We start from the raw sequence: 16,033 nt of genomic DNA on the forward strand, positions 1-16,033 counted from the left end.
ACACAAGTCTAAGTCTTTTTCAGTTTGTTTGGATGCATTGTTGTTGTTGTTAAGCTGAGTGCTCAAGTCTGCTCAAGTCTTTCCCTCAAACAAAGCAGTGACTGATTTGATTTGAAATATTTGGCAAAGGAGTATCTAAACTTTCTACAACTAAATACTTGATCCAAAATGGCATCATTTTCTAAACAAATGGTTTAATTTGATTTACAATAATAAAAGCGAGACATCAGAAGAAAAACTCCTGAATCTGTAATTCTCCAGAGAGAAAACAATACTTACACAAACACGATGTCCCCTCGTTTAGAATACGCAGGAATTGCACTGGCAATTGTTGCAAATCCATATGAGTATATAATAGCTTCTTCTGTCCTCATGAATTTTGCTAGCCGGTCTTCTAATTCTAAGTGCACGTCTATTAGAGTGAAAAAATAAAAAGTCCTAAGGCAGCTTAGCTGCTTTCATATCAGAAAGACTAACTCCTTGCTTTTAGAAATGACCTAATTGAACTAAACTAAATTACTGTTCATTTGTAGGAAAAGTTTTACAAAAAGTAACTTCTCAAAACAAACAAACAAACACACACCAAACCTACCTGCAATTAATTAAAACTTGCTTAAAACGACAAGTAAACCAATATTAAACCAAAACTTCGAAAGATTAGAAAAATATTTAAGTAATGTGATTCTCTCATACTCTTACACAATGGTAATTAAGATCTGCTTTTGATTAGATCACATGTAAATGAGGCAGGGTTCCTGGTCAGTGACTAGGGAACATAATTACTTCAGCAGAAAATAAACAGCAACCTAATTTATAGTAATTAATTCAGTCTTGCTAGCAGGCTGACAGTTCCTCCAAGCTAATGTTTCCACTGCATATAATACAGCTATCATTACAACAGAAAACTGCCCTTCTCAGACTATGTGCAATCACATATTACTTCCTGAATGCAATACAGCTAATTCAAAAGGTGGCCTTCTCTACGCCACAGATCCTCAAAATAAATTTGAACAACTATACACACATGCATTTTCCAAACCAATTCAGTGAGAATGGTCTGTGTTAGAAATGAAATGCCATGAACAATACAACACAAGTGAATAAATTGTTGCATTAGAACCAGCCAGAGGTAAAAAGGTGAACGAAAGCATTAGGTACTGTGCCTAAGCAAAATAACCTCTCTGTGTGATAAATGATTATTTTAATCATTCAAAAACATTGTCAGTGCAAGACTCTTCTACAAAATATTATTCAGAGAATCATCAAGTGAAAAAAACACAAGTTGTAGGGGCAAACAGAGATCCTTAGAATGTCTTCAAAGAGATGTGGAGTGCTGGTGGCAGCAGGTTCAAGAGCCAGCAGAGTGCCTCAGTAGCTAAGAAGCCTAACCACAATGCATTAAAGACAGCACAGCCACATGATCAGAAGAGGTGATTATCTCACTACAGTCCATGTCAGTGCAACCTCACTTTGAATACTATTTGTAATTCTAAGCTCCACAAAAAAGAATGATGTTATGACACTCGTATGTTCCTGAAGGAAGGCACCAAAGCTGGTAAAAGGGCTGGAAGGCATGGACCGTGAGGAAAGGCTGAGAACACCAGGGCTGCCCAGTCTGAGAAGTGGATACTCTGAGGCATCCTCCCCACTCCCTGCAACTTCTTGCAGAGAGGAAGCTGGGGATATGCTGATGTCTTCTCCCTGGGAACCAATGACAAGATGTAAAGAAACAGCACAGAGATGCAGCAGAGATGGTTCAGACTGGACACTATGAAAAATGTCTTTACTCTGAAAGTGGTCAAACATCGGATCAGGCTTTTTAGGGAGGTGGTTGATGCCCCATTCAAGAAGAATTTGCACAATGCCCTCATTAGTATGTTTTACCTTTTGGTTAGCCCTGAAGGGCTCAGGTAGCTGGACACGGTATCTTTGAAGGTCGCTTTCAGCTTACCTATTCTCACAGTCTCCCAGTTGTCAAGAACAATTTCACATCATCACCAGCCTCCATCAGAACATAGAGTTGTTGACCACTACTGCCTAGCTGTGGCCAACAAATATATTAATTACCTATGAACAGTCATCCTTTCAAATCCATATCTTTCCAACTTAAAGAAAAGGTTGTTGTGTGTGACAACCTCAAAAGCCTGGCGGAAGTTCAGGTAGATGGCATCCTTTGCTCTTCCTTTGTCCACTGACAAGTCACTGTCACAGAAGGCAACCAGATTGGTCAGGCATAATCTTCCCTTGGCGAAGACCTGCTGTCTGCCTCACATCATCTTCTCATCTTGCATATACTTCAACAAAAGCAGGATCTGTTCCATGACCTTCTCAGGCACTTCTCACTGGCCTGTAGTTTTCCAGTTTATTTCTATCTTTTTTGAAAATTAGAGTGATATTTCCCTTTTTCCTGTCATCGGGGATTTCATCTGAGAACCATGACCTTTTAAATATGATGGAGAGTGGCTTGGCAACTACATTAGCCAGTTCTTTCAGGTCCCTGGGATGTATGTCATAGAATCAAAGAATGGTTTGGGTTGGAAAGAACCTTTAAAATCATCTAGCTCCAATTCCTCCTGCTCAAGCAGGGACACCTCCCTCTAGACCAGTTTGCTATAAGTCCCATCTAGCCTGGCCTTGAACGCATCAAGGGAGGGAGCATTCAGAACTTCACTGAGTAATCTGTTGTAACGTCTCACCACTCTCACAGTAAAGAATTTCTTCCTTTTATCTAGACAAAATCTACCCTTTCCCAGTTTAAAGATATTTCCCCTCATTCTGTCACTACCTGCCCTTACAAAAAGCCCCTGCCAAGCTTTCCTGTAGGCCTCTTCAGGTACTGGAAGGCCTCTACAAGATCTCCTCAGAGCCTTTTCTTCTCCAGGCTGAAAAGCACCAGCCCAGGTGCTCCCTGATCATCTTCATGGCCCTCCTGTGGACATGCTCCAACAACTCCATGTCCTTGTGCTGTGGGTCCCAGAACTGGATGCAGTACTCCAGGTAGGTGTTCACGAGAGCAGAGCAGCGGGGCAGGTCACCTCCCTCGCTGGTCACACTTCCCTTGATGCAACCCAGACCCAGTTGGTCTTCTGGGCTGCAAGTGCACACTTCTGGCTCATGTTGAATCTTTTATCAATCAACACTCCTTTCTTTTCAGGACTGCTGAAGCCCCATATATTTGTATACATTCAGTCTCATCAGGTGGTCTCAGAGTTGCTTTGCTCTTACTTAGGAGGGATTTTGTTCCCACAGCCCCCACCCAGTGATTCAGGGATGTGAGATGTGGGAAGCCTGATCATCAGCTAAGACTGAAACAACTTGTTGAGTAGCTCAGCATTCTCCACGATGTCTTTTGTTGTCAGTTTTCTCATTTATCAGAAGGAATACATTCTTCTTGTTCTTTCTCTTCTGACTAATGCACCTACAGAATCCCTTGCTCTTTTTTACTCTCTTTGCCAGGTTAAGTTCCATCTGTGCCTTGGCTTTTCTAAATTCATAATTAAAAATTAGAGGAAACAAGAATAAAAATATTGCTTTGAGAGCTCAGCTATTAATATCTAAAGGAGAAAAAATGCTTTGTTTGAGTATAAAAGACCACTACATTCTCTAACTAATAAATTGGCAGAGATAAAGAGGTCATCACAATTAAAAAATAAAAAGCTTGCACATTTGTCACTGAACTTTAGTCAGCAACAGCAAACACTACACTGAGGGAACACGTGGTATGAACAGTAGGCAAAAAGAAGTACGTCAGCTATAACCAGATGGCGAACCATTTAACCATTTTGATCTTAACCATTCTCATGTTAAGATCCAAATTTTTATAAATCTATCATATTCTACCGCGGATAGAATGTTAGTTGTACTGAAGACAAAAAGCACAGGTCAGAACATAGCAAATATATATAGCATATATATATATATATATAGCATAACAAAGACATAGCATACACAAAATTGATACATCGTCACTTAATGAAATGAACGCTTTATGTAAGTGCAAGGTTGAAAAGTCTACAGCTCTGTTTTTACTACCATTCTACTAAGATAAAAACAGAATATTACTTGATTTTCTATTCTTCATTGCTATTATATGCCTTCATTTGGTTACATCACTTGCATTAATCTACATTAACTGAGAACACTACATAGATTATATTTGCACAAAGATATGATTGTTAACATCTTTCTGCGTACATATAAAACCTTAATTAAGCTAATGCTGTAAAAAAGAGCTGTGAAGTACCAATTTACTGTTCAGCATGTACTCATATGCAAGTCAAGAGCAGAATAACTGAGACCAAAGCCCCACATCTACTTTCATGCATTTTATTTGGTAGCCTGTTTTGGTCTTCATCTTTCTGAAGGGTATTGAAATGTTAGCCAACCAACAGCCTAAAAAAAATCCCCGAAGTACTAAACCAAAAACCACCCTCAAAAGCACAGACACACATCACACCTGTAATAGAGAGAACATTACTGTACAGATTCAGATTTGTGTGAAGATACAAACATTTCAAGGCTAAAGACAGGGATGCACTTCTGAGATGTACAATCTCTTAATAGGAACTCATTGAATCTACAAAATCCCCATAAACAGGCAGAGAGAAGAATAGAAAGTCCTCTAATATTAACATGAAATATCAGCACTTATAAAGGGGATAATTTTGAGTGACAATCATCAATTAAATACAATACAGTAGCAGGAGGAAACTATAAGCACTTCTCCATTACTTTTCCTGTGAAAAGTGATATCTCAGAAAGTTCAGTTTAAGATCACTTCACTGGTGATGTCATGCAGCAATATCATAGATTATACCTCCTGTTTCGTGAAATGGTGTATTTATTACTCATAAAAAGGAACCAATTAACAGTAGTCAAATTAAAGACAAAAGCTAAACAGTTTGGAACTTAGGATTACACCTGTAAAGGAGACAGGGAACAAACCAGAGAATCTCTCATTTAGCAAAGAAAATGTACTCTAGCTACATTCTGCTCTAAAAAATTACTTCAAAGAAGCACTAAAATCAGGATTTCACAACACTTAATTTCAACCTGGACTTACAACAGAAAGAGTCCATAAGTTTCTTTGAGCTTTCCAGTGTATTTTAAACCTTGTTTGAATTTTAACAAATCCATGTGGAACTATGGTCACTGAGGGAATGCAGCTTCATAAAAGCTCACAAGTAACAGACTGCTATCCCTTTTATTTTTTTAAGGAATGAATCACAGCTACAGATTAACAGAAAGTTTCTTAAGACTGCTGTCAAATACTCAGCTTCATTCTGATAAATAGACATTTTTAAGAAGTAGGTAGAGCAACAGTTCAATCACTCAAAAGACTAGCCTGAAAAAGTTTTAAATAGTCTAGAATTAAAGCCAAGGCTAAACGAAGATACAAAAATCACTTGAGTACAAACACGCCATGAATTCCAATACCTCTGACAAGACAAAAAAGTTCACAAGATAATGAGTTGATGCTTTTAGCATCCAACTGTACAGTTATTCATTTATTACTCTCTGGTTTCCAAGCAGTATTTCAGTATCAATGTCTGTAAATAACTACTTCCAGAGACTAAGAACTTGCTTTTTCCTAACCAGAATTAAGAAAACCCTCAGTAACACCCTCTCACATGATAAAATTTCTAAATTACAACTATAAAGTAATCAGTAAAGAAAAACTTAATTATGACTACAGCATTAGATAAGCTTAGATAAAATTAGTAATATTTACCATTGAAAACAGAAATCAGGTTGCCCTCTTGTGGTCTATTTAGAAACATGTTTCTAAGTTACACTGAAATTCACCAGGATTGGTAAATTTCTGGTGTTTTTGTTTTTGTTGTTGTGGTAGTTTTGTTATTTTTGTTTTTTTTTAAACTTTCCACCAACACCAGCATTAGAAAGTAAGAAAGATTACGAAAAGGTATAAAAAAAGAATGGAACAAAATTGCTAGCTATCAATCCTTACCAATTATAGTAAAAACTGTTTTAAAGGATAACTTCATTTCTTCACAATAATTGAAATGATTAGTTTCTTACACACAGAACTAATTTAGTTAGCTTACCACACCAGTCTTAAAAACATTAAAGGCAAATCAGAAAAAGATTACTAACCAAAAGTACCATAGAATCCTCTAGGTCCGCAAGTACCAACACCGTACTTCTTCAAAGACGCTTGAGCCGCACTCTTTAACATAAAACAAATTATGTGAAATATTTATCCCAGCAATTGGTAACTAATTCTTCTACAGAGTTCATGTTGACTTTTTTTTTTTTTAATTCTAATGACCAAGAATATTACATACTAATCTAATGGTTGGCTAGCTCCAAGTATGTTTATCAGATAAAACTTCAGTTAAAAGACAAGTAGCACAAAATTATAAGATTTACTGCTTTAGAAGCATATTCCCTTGGCAAAGTTTGTGCTTTCTGAAGTAATTTTCAATTTCAAGGAAGCACACCAGCACAGCTCCTACTGTCACACTGTAAAGTAACTGGAACTCACCTTAACTTTCTCATTATCCAGAAGTCCAAGAAAATTGAATGATGCAAAGTTAATACATTCTTTGCCATTAACAATGATTTTATGGGTAGGAGGACTGGAAAAAATTAATAGAGATCTATTGTTATAAATGAAAATTCATGATTTTCATAAACAATTCAACAGCACACAAGTTTCATTTTTCCTATTAACCAAGTGTTCTAAATACTCCTCATTTCCATTATTCTTTAACTGGCAATTGATGTTTAAGTTTAATATTAAGGCTAAACTCAGCAAAATCATTACTCCTGTATATTCATAAAGTATTATTAAATATCTTCCTATTTAGTTTCATGATTCTTTGTTGAGAACTTAATTCATACAAAGACGACTCTTGCAGGGATAAATGCTTCTCAGCTTAAAAGTTATATCTGTTTGGAAGAGTACTAAGAATAAAAATGAAATTGTATTGGTAGTTACTTGCACAATAAAAATGTACTTAAAACTTCACAGAATCACAGAATTGCAGAGGCTGGAAGGGACCTCTAGAGATGACATTGAGTCCAACCCCCCCTGCAGAGCAGGCTCCCTACAGCAGGCTGCACATACAGGCATTCAGACAGGCCTTGAATATTTCTAGAAAACCTATGTTTTTATCATAAAGCAATCCATAATACCAACCTCTACTGCCTTGTGCTAACTGTAAACAAACATAAGTATTCTGTTTAATTGAGTTTCCAACTCTCTTTAAACCATAATTGTTTAAATAAACCATGTAATCAGGAAATACAAAAACCATGAAAATATGCAGTATTAACAAATGAACAACAACATAATAAGCAGAGAACAGAAATAAAATCTGCACTAAAAGTTACGGTTTAGATAAAAGATTATTGCAATTAAAGAAAAAACAGGTATTTCTGCTTTAAATTTAAGTATGTTCTGTATTCTAAAAGCAATCTTGTTTCAGCAAATATACACTTCAATATTATAACCTCAAGAGCTTCAACTAATCACTCAGTGCTGAAACTCATAGCTAAGCCAATTACAAAACCTTACATCTGTCTATTTCTCTATGTGTTGACAAATAACAAAATTGAGAACTATCATCCAAGCCACAGATGGCAAAAGCAAAGACAGGGACAATGAAGAGTCAGTCATTCAAGAAAGGATGTGATGAGATTTGAGACCACCTGAGAAATCTGAGTATGTACAGGTGCAACCTAACACACACATCCAAGGGTCCCAAGTGAACTGTAAAGAGATGGATACCACTTGATCAACCACATTTGAGAAGCTGTGGCAATCCAGTGAAGATCTCAGTGACTGGGAAAGGGGAAACTTCACCATCACTATTAAAACGGAAGACCCAGGAAACTACAGATCAGTCAGTCTCACCTTTCTACCCAGCAGACCATGGAACAGATACTCCTGGAAACAAGGCTAAGTTAAACAGAGAATAGAGAAGTGACAACCAACATAGTTTCACTAATGGCAAATCCTAATTAACTTGGTGACCTTCTACAACAGGATTATAGTGTTGATGATAACGGAAGAGCGTTTCGTATCATCTGCCTGGACTCGTGCAAAGCAGTTGAGACTGGCAGTACATTCAAAACAAATTTCACATCAAGCATTCTGATGGTCCAAATTGATTATTTCAAGAATAATTTTTCATGAAGTGCCAATTAGCTAGGCAAAAAATCAGTTTCTCCTGCAGTGTCTTCTAATTGCACACATCCCCCTCACAGGATCACAGAATCCCCTAACCTCTTTCTCAAAGTTAGTATACAACATGCTAATATTGAAAAAAAATTAAAACCAAATTACCATCAAAAAAACAGACCAGAATGAAGACAAAGACAAAAGTATCCATTCAATATTAAAAACAAAACAAACTAAAACCCTAAATTAAAAACATTCAAAGAGGTAAAGATTATTTCAATAAGGATCTTGATAAGGTTCCAAAAATAGGACTTTCTCTTCAGTGGCAAATTCAGTTCTGTCCCCTAAAAATGCAATTAATTTATAAATGATTTTAGGGATATGGAAATAGTTTGCTATTAATATGCTTAAAATGTGGATACAAAATATTTTAATTAAAGTAAAAAACAGAAATTACCTTGGTTAGACTTACCCTGAAACAATGTTGTAGTTGAGAGCTGGGTGATCTTTTGATACAGGAGGAACAAGAGGCTCTGGCTGCCATTCTTCAATCAACTCTTCTTTTTCCTGAAGAACAGAAAAGAAAATTGCTCAAAATGGATTTCCACTACAAAAGTCCTTGTACTCAAATGGACAGTTGTTAATAGTTATGCAGTAAATTACATACCCTACTACATATAACCTTTCTGAGACACATGGTTGGTAATATCTCTATATGGTCAACCAACAATCTCTGAGTTCTTCAAAGGGAAGAATGTGTAAAAAACACACTGTGATGGTGCATTAAAAGTCTCATGATAATTAAGAACAGAGATACAAATTTGGTGTCCCTGACAAATTCAATCAATATTTAATTTAGTCTACTTCTAGTTATCAAAATCATCTTCTACACTATGTAATTTAACACAAATCATACAACAATTGAACATAAATTGCCACACTCCACATTCTCAAGTCTTCAACTGTGCTGTTCAAAGAACTCTGGCATTGAAATACTAAGCAAAGCAACACAAACATGATCAAGACACACCAGAAAATAAAAACTGCCAAACACTTAAGACATAGAAGAGGCAACAGCAACAAAACTAAACCACACATCACTCCATCTCATCATGGAAGAATACCCAATGCATATTTATCTTCAAAGTACTCTATACAAGAAAATATCAGTTAAATGAATCTCTGAAAGATTTGTGGTGGACCAGCAAGGCAGCTGCGTTAGACCAGTTCCACATAAATAAGCAACTGCTAAGGAAAACCACCAAAACCATTCTTTATAGCGACCAAGAAGAATTCTAAAAGAGGATTATTTACTAGTATAAGGTAAGCGTTGTTAACTAACTTTTGACAACAAAGCTGTTACACTTCCATAGAATCTTTAAAGGTACTTATTTTAATACCTGAATAACAGAATTGTAATCAGTTTTTTAAAATAACTTGGAAATGTTGTTGTTGTTTTTATTAAATACTTTCTTTCAAACCTTCAGTGTACAAGAACAAATTAAAATCAAAGGGAAACTACATGCCAGAATAGTGCTTACTTTTGCGCACTTTCATCAGTTTCTTTTTATTAAGCTAATGAATAATCTTGTTTCTAAGTATTTCTGGAATATAAATTAGTATTAATAAATATATAAATTAGTATCCCAAGAACTCTGCAAAGGTCTATTTCAAAAGACAAATGAAAAATTCACTTTTTATGTGGACATAGTTATCTGTATTTCTAATATTTTGCTGATGCAGTAGTTTAAATACCTTTTCATTTTATTTTTTTCATGTTAGATTTTTTTTTTTTTTTAACTCTAATTTTACCCAAGGGACATATGCTTTAAAGGAAACAAAATGCCATTACACATAACACAATACACAATTCAATTTATCCATTATTTTGAAATGGCCATATTCATGTAAGAAAAGGTTCTTAGTTTCTTCAGCAATTGCAGAAGAGATCACTGGAGCCCTGCAAATAGTTGTACATGCACTGAAATGCTAATCCATATACTACTACTTATTACAGCACAGTAAATCTCACATTCAACAAGATTCAGCAAATAACTTCAGATGGCAGATTACTAGACAAAGCATCCTATAAAGATTGATGCATATAACATCAGTAACACCAAAATGGTGAAAAAAGTATTACCTGAATTCAGGTTACTCTCAGCGTGAAACAAGAAACCTAACTCTGTTTGCTAAACTGACCCAAAACAAACAATGATATTCTGATTTTGGGTCAAGGTATTTATACAAGCTGGAGGAAGATTTCTTTGAGAGCAGCCCTGAAAAGAAAGACTTGGGGTCCTGGCAGACAAGCAGCTGGACATGAGCCAGCAGTGTGTGCTTGCAGCCCAGAAGGCCAACTGTGTTCTGGGCTGCATTAAAAAAGGGGTGGCCAGCAGGGAGATGGAGATGATTGTCCCCCTCTACTCAGGTCTTGTGAGGCCCCATCTGCAGCACTGCGTCCAGGCCTGGGGACCCCAGTACAGGAAGGACATAGAGTTCTTGCAGCAGGTTCAGAGGAGGGCCACTAAGATGATCAGATGGCTGGAACATCTCTCCAAAGAAGAAAGATTGAGGAAACTGAGCTTATTTAGCTTTGAGGAGACCTCACTGTGGCCTTCCAGTACCCAAAGGGAGCACATAAACAAAATGGGAATGACTATTTACACAGGTTGATAGTGACAGGACAAGTGAGAATGGTTCTAAACTCAGACAGGGGAGGTCTAGGTTAGATATTAGGAGGACGTTTTTCACTCAGAGGGTGGTGACACACTGGAACAGGTTGCCCAAGGAGGTTGTGGATGCCCCATCCCTGAAGGCATTTAAAGCCAGGCTGGATGTGGCTCTGGGCAGCCTGCTCTGGTGGTTGGCGACCCTGCACATAGCAGGGGATTTGAAACTAGATGATCATTGTGGTCCTTTTCAAACCAAGACATTCTATGACTCTGTGATTCATGTGCAACTCTGTACCACATAGCTATTTAAACAGCTATTATGAAAGATCTAATTTCATACTATGGGTGTTGATCCACAGCACTGTAAACCAATAGCTGTTACGGTACAGTCCTCTCTAAGATACAAATACTTTTCCATTCCTTTTCTTAGCACAGGCAGTCATGAAACAGACAATAACCTCCTTCTGAAAAATGATACAGATGAAAACAAATCCAGCAAAAGCAACACAGACATGCAGCTAAGCTAAAGGCCACAATAAAGTAGTCCCAACCTAGACTGACTAACTACAAAAACAAATCCTGAATGAAAGATGTCCAGCAGTACTCCATACCTTCTCATAATGCTTCAGAAAAACTTCTAAAGATCAGAAAACAGGATCTGCCCATGCAGACTGCAGTTTGCTCCAATGTAGCTGGTGATAAAGGCCTCACCTCAAAACCCTGAGACACAGTGTAGCCAGCACCAACAGTTCTGCATCTCTTTTACACTACTTTTTAAATTATTTTCAGAAATAAGCCTAATGTAGATGAGAAATGCTGCAGCCCGTCAGTTACCGACAGACAAAAGAGAAGAGCAGTATATAAGTTCCACTGCCTACTGGAGAAGAACTTACAAAGTGTGGTGCATTTTTTGTAGAGCTGGTTAACATTTAATTTCAAAAAACATCTTTATGACTTTCATACAGTGAAGCTTAAAGGCAGAGGATGAAGTATCTTTTTTTTTTTTCAAAGTAGGCAGAATCAAAACCATGTAAGTATTTTGCTTTTTTTTTTTTAAAATCTGGATTATTTTTTTTTTTTAAGGATACAAAAAAACACCCAGAGGCTCAACAATTGAAACGTCAATTGAATGAAAATCTTTTTGAAAAGGAGTGTAGCAGGTAAAAAACTGTATTTATAGAAGAAAACCATATTTACAGAAAGAAACTACACTAAATTAACACAGTGCAAGTGAAATTGACATCTGTAAACATAATGAGCAATTTGGAGTTAGTAATTTTCTCCTTGTAACTCATAGTGAATTGGTAGGAGTTTCCCACCTTTCATTGAAAGGTCTGCAGTATGCAGGAACTGCATCGCAGGCCACGAACCACTGACAAGATACTGTCCTGCCTTTTTTTCCTACATGAAATAAATCACTGGATAGTCTGAATTGGAAGAAATCTTAAACTCTTCCAGTTTCAACCCCTCTGCTACGGGCAGGGACACAGTTGCCCAAAAGCCCCATCTAGCTTGGCCTTTAATACTTCCAGGGATGGGGCATCCACAGCTTCTCTGCACAGTGTATCATCTCTCACAGTGACAAATTTCTTCCTTCTACCTATTCTAAATCTCTGCTCTTTCAATTTAAAACTGTTTTCCTTGTCCCGTCACCACATTCCACCACAGTCTTCCTCCACAGCTTTCTTATTTCCTTTTAGGTATTGGTAAGCCACTGTGGGGTCTCCTCAGAGCCTCCTCTAAGGCCAAATAGCCTCAATTTTCTTAGCCTGTCCTTACAGCAGAGGTGCTCCAGCTCTTCTGGTCATCTGGACTTGTTCCAACAGGTTCATGCCATGCTGATTGTTCCAGAGCTGAAAACAGTTATCCGGGTGTCTTGAGTAGAGAAGAATCACCCTCCTTGCCCTCTGAACACACTGCTTACAGTATCAATGTAAAAAAAAAAGATCCACAGTGCACATAAGCCAGCCCATACTCCTTCCTCCTTGAATTCAGCAAATACCTCAATACACCAGATTTTCCAGAATAAGCAGAAGATGATCCATCTGATGTCCACCCATAGCTGAAAGAGGCTTTCATGCAGTGACCCTCACTCTCAGAACTTCTACTTGGCACCTTCTAAATACGTGCCTAATTTCAGACCAACATCAAAAATAAAAATATTTATTCTCAACTACACAGAGAAACCAGACTTTAACATTGTAACATTCTCAATATATACTTGATTCACTTATTTTTCTTCAGTTCACTGTACTTTAAAATAACTACTCGATGGAAAAAAAAACTTCTAATTTCCTCTCTCTCAGGCCACAACATAAGTAAACTCATGTCTCAGTTCTTTCCCTAATTCTTTTTAATTTATATAGACACGTACATTTCATGTTTATATTTTAACATTGAACTTTTGTTTATGAATATCCTATGTGGAAATACAAATATGTTTTGTTTCATAAAACAAAGTAGAGTATTTATACAAGTAGGTAAAATCTGTATAAACATTTTTATATATCTAAACACACATACACATTTTTTTTTTAATTGGTGATGGGTTTTAATATTTAAAACCATGCACCTTGTTAAGAGAAATACTTTGATGTAAACACATCCAATCCAAATTATTTAAACAAGTTGTTGTTCTTTTTACCCTGATTTTTACAAAGTCATAGAATCACGGAATGCACGAGGCTGAAAAGATTATTGAAGACTACCTGGTTCCAACATCACTGCCATGGGCAGGGCTCTGACCCACCAGATCAAGCTGCTCAGGGCCTCATCCAATATGGCCCTGACCATCTCCAGGGATTAGGCATCCATACCTTCTCTGGGCAGCCTGTACCTCACCACACTCCCAGGAAAAAAACTTCTTACTAATATATAACCCCTCCTCTCTTCTGGTTTAAAACCATTCTTCCTTGTCCTGTCACCATACACTCCAGTAAAGAGTCTGTTCTTTCGGTTGTCCCCCTTCAGCTACTCTAAGGCCACAATGAAGTCTCCTCAGAGCCTTCTCTTCTCCAATCTGAAGAAGCCCAGCTGCCTCAATCTTGCTTCACAAGAGCCCTCTAGTCATCTTTGTGACCATCCTCTGGACCCACTCAAACAACTTTACATCTTTCTTGTGCTGGGGTCCCAGGTCTGAACACAGTAGTCCAGATGGGGTCACACAAGGGCAGAACATAAGGGCATAATCATCTCCCTCGCTAGTATGAAGCAATTATCTTTATGAAACATGTCTTTGCTAGCACAAGTGTTTTGAAACAGTGTAAAGCATACAACTGTGTCAATATGTAAAGATTAATAATACCTTTTTTTATTTTCAGTCATACCAGTCCTCAAATAATAGCACTTCAAGTTATTGGTATTTACAGAACTATGCCATCAGCTGGTAAATGTCTTTAGCTATAGCGGAATCTTGGCCTGAAAGAACTGGAAACTCACAGGAAGGAACTACATCTGCTTTTCTCTTTAAATACCTTCTGATCCTGACCAATTCTTGAACATTACATGTGTAAGAGATAGCTCTCATGGCCAACATTATTTCCTGGCCATGAATTGAACATTCTTCTCTGAAAAGAACTTTCTAGCCTCCCTGTGAATACTACACTAATTAAATTTATTATACTACTACCATAATGAACATTCCAAAATTAAAAAAAAAAAAAACCACAATTTTTTCTTGTATACACAAGTATAAGACTCCCAGTAAGGTTTCACAGATTGAGAAAAGCTCAGTACTATTTACTGCAGAGTGACAGACTGTCAGATCCACAAGGTTACTTCCTTTTGCACAAATTGTTGGATGGGAGTGAATTTGTAGCTAAATGATGGAATGCAATCTTTGGCAACACACACCAATCCTCACTGGCCCTTTGCTCCTTTTCAGTAGATTTTACTTCAAATAAAAAGCCCACGAGAATCTGCATGTCTGGTATTCTATCTAGCCCTAGATTTATTTGTAGCTCCTGAAATCCCAAACTATCAAGACGTTACAGTCAGAGAAAGTACTTCAGTTTATTAGTTAATTATTCAAGAGCTTCATTTATTTTATTTTTTTTTTTTTAATTGAACCAATAGCAATACCTGCAAGCAATGTTATGAATGATAACAGTCAGCCTGAAAGCTAATTCCCTAGGTTTCACTGTACTATTGCTACACATTTGACTAAACCCAGAAAACACGTTTGGGTGGATTTCTTCATTGTTTTAGAAGTGTGACTTGTAGGTTCACTAGATTGCACAACATATAATCTACTTCTGGTTTCCCAGGTCAGACTGGTCCTGATAGATCATGCTATATGGCTGTGCAATAGTGGTACTCTTTGCTAATATTTATCATATGAAATCAGCTCTTTTCTGGCAGAAACCCCTACAGCAAGTCATTGAAAAACACCAACTATCATTATGTAACTGGCTGACATAAGGGTAGCCTGAGCTCTGCTGTGTGAGCTGACTTATCTCCACTGCTTGCATATAAACAACCCAGTCACTCTTTCTGGTGTGGCAGAGACTGGGCACCACAGCATCAATTAAACAAAGGAGAGAGCACATAAGCAGCATCTCCTTGCTGGCATGTTACTACTTGTAGCTCAACAGACCAAAACCTGCTTGTGTAGCATCCCATACTGCAGTAAGCAGATCAGTGTAAGCTATCTGAGGATTGTTAGTGAGGATTAAGATTTTCCTCCCCACCTACAGCCATTTCACATGCAAAAGAGCTTTTTCACATCAGCTACCTTACAGAAAAGTAACAGAATCCCAGCACAGCTTTGATGTTTCAATCTGCTTAAGTACTCCTCCAGCTGTAGAAGGCTTATCCACATTTTTGCTTCACTGCTGTATTTATGCTTACTTTCAAATAATTACAGAATTGTTTTGCATATTGCATATTTATTGTTATTATAGTGCAAGCACTGTACATTAGTTAGGGCATATAAGCATTATTTTACAAGACATTTCCTTCCAAATACAGCTGTTTATATTGAAAACATTCCTTCAATTTTCACAGATCAGACCAATTTAAATTTCCTTTATCAACTGTCACATAATCTCAATATATCACCAGAAAGCATTTCCTCAGACTATGCTATCCATCAAGAACAGTTAAGGCTGGAAAGAACTTCAGAAGGTAATCAGGTCCAAGCTCCCTGATCAAGCAGAAACATATAGAGCAGACCATCCAGGAAATACCAGATACAGGTAAAAAAAACTGGAGG

The 16,033-nt window shown here is 37.1% G+C and overlaps 1 protein-coding gene across 1 annotated transcript in view; it reads right to left on the reverse strand.

Moving 5' to 3' along the window:
- The window catches only part of SPTLC1 (serine palmitoyltransferase long chain base subunit 1), a 30,983-nt gene that overhangs the window by 12,587 nt on the left and 2,363 nt on the right, over positions 1 to 16,033 (reverse strand). The window contains exons 3-6 of the mRNA XM_042822962.1: positions 8,619 to 8,713; positions 6,506 to 6,599; positions 6,115 to 6,187; positions 280 to 412 (exon numbers count right to left, since the gene is read on the reverse strand). Of these exons, the coding sequence (XP_042678896.1) occupies positions 280 to 412; positions 6,115 to 6,187; positions 6,506 to 6,599; positions 8,619 to 8,713 (395 nt within the window). The remainder of the gene's footprint in view (positions 1 to 279; positions 413 to 6,114; positions 6,188 to 6,505; positions 6,600 to 8,618; positions 8,714 to 16,033) is intronic.

This window comes from Centrocercus urophasianus, unplaced genomic scaffold (assembly GCF_019232065.1).
Source record: "Centrocercus urophasianus isolate 14NV4802_14NV808 unplaced genomic scaffold, USGS_Curo_1.0 seq_21, whole genome shotgun sequence".
Taxonomy (NCBI): Eukaryota; Metazoa; Chordata; class Aves; order Galliformes; family Phasianidae; genus Centrocercus; species Centrocercus urophasianus.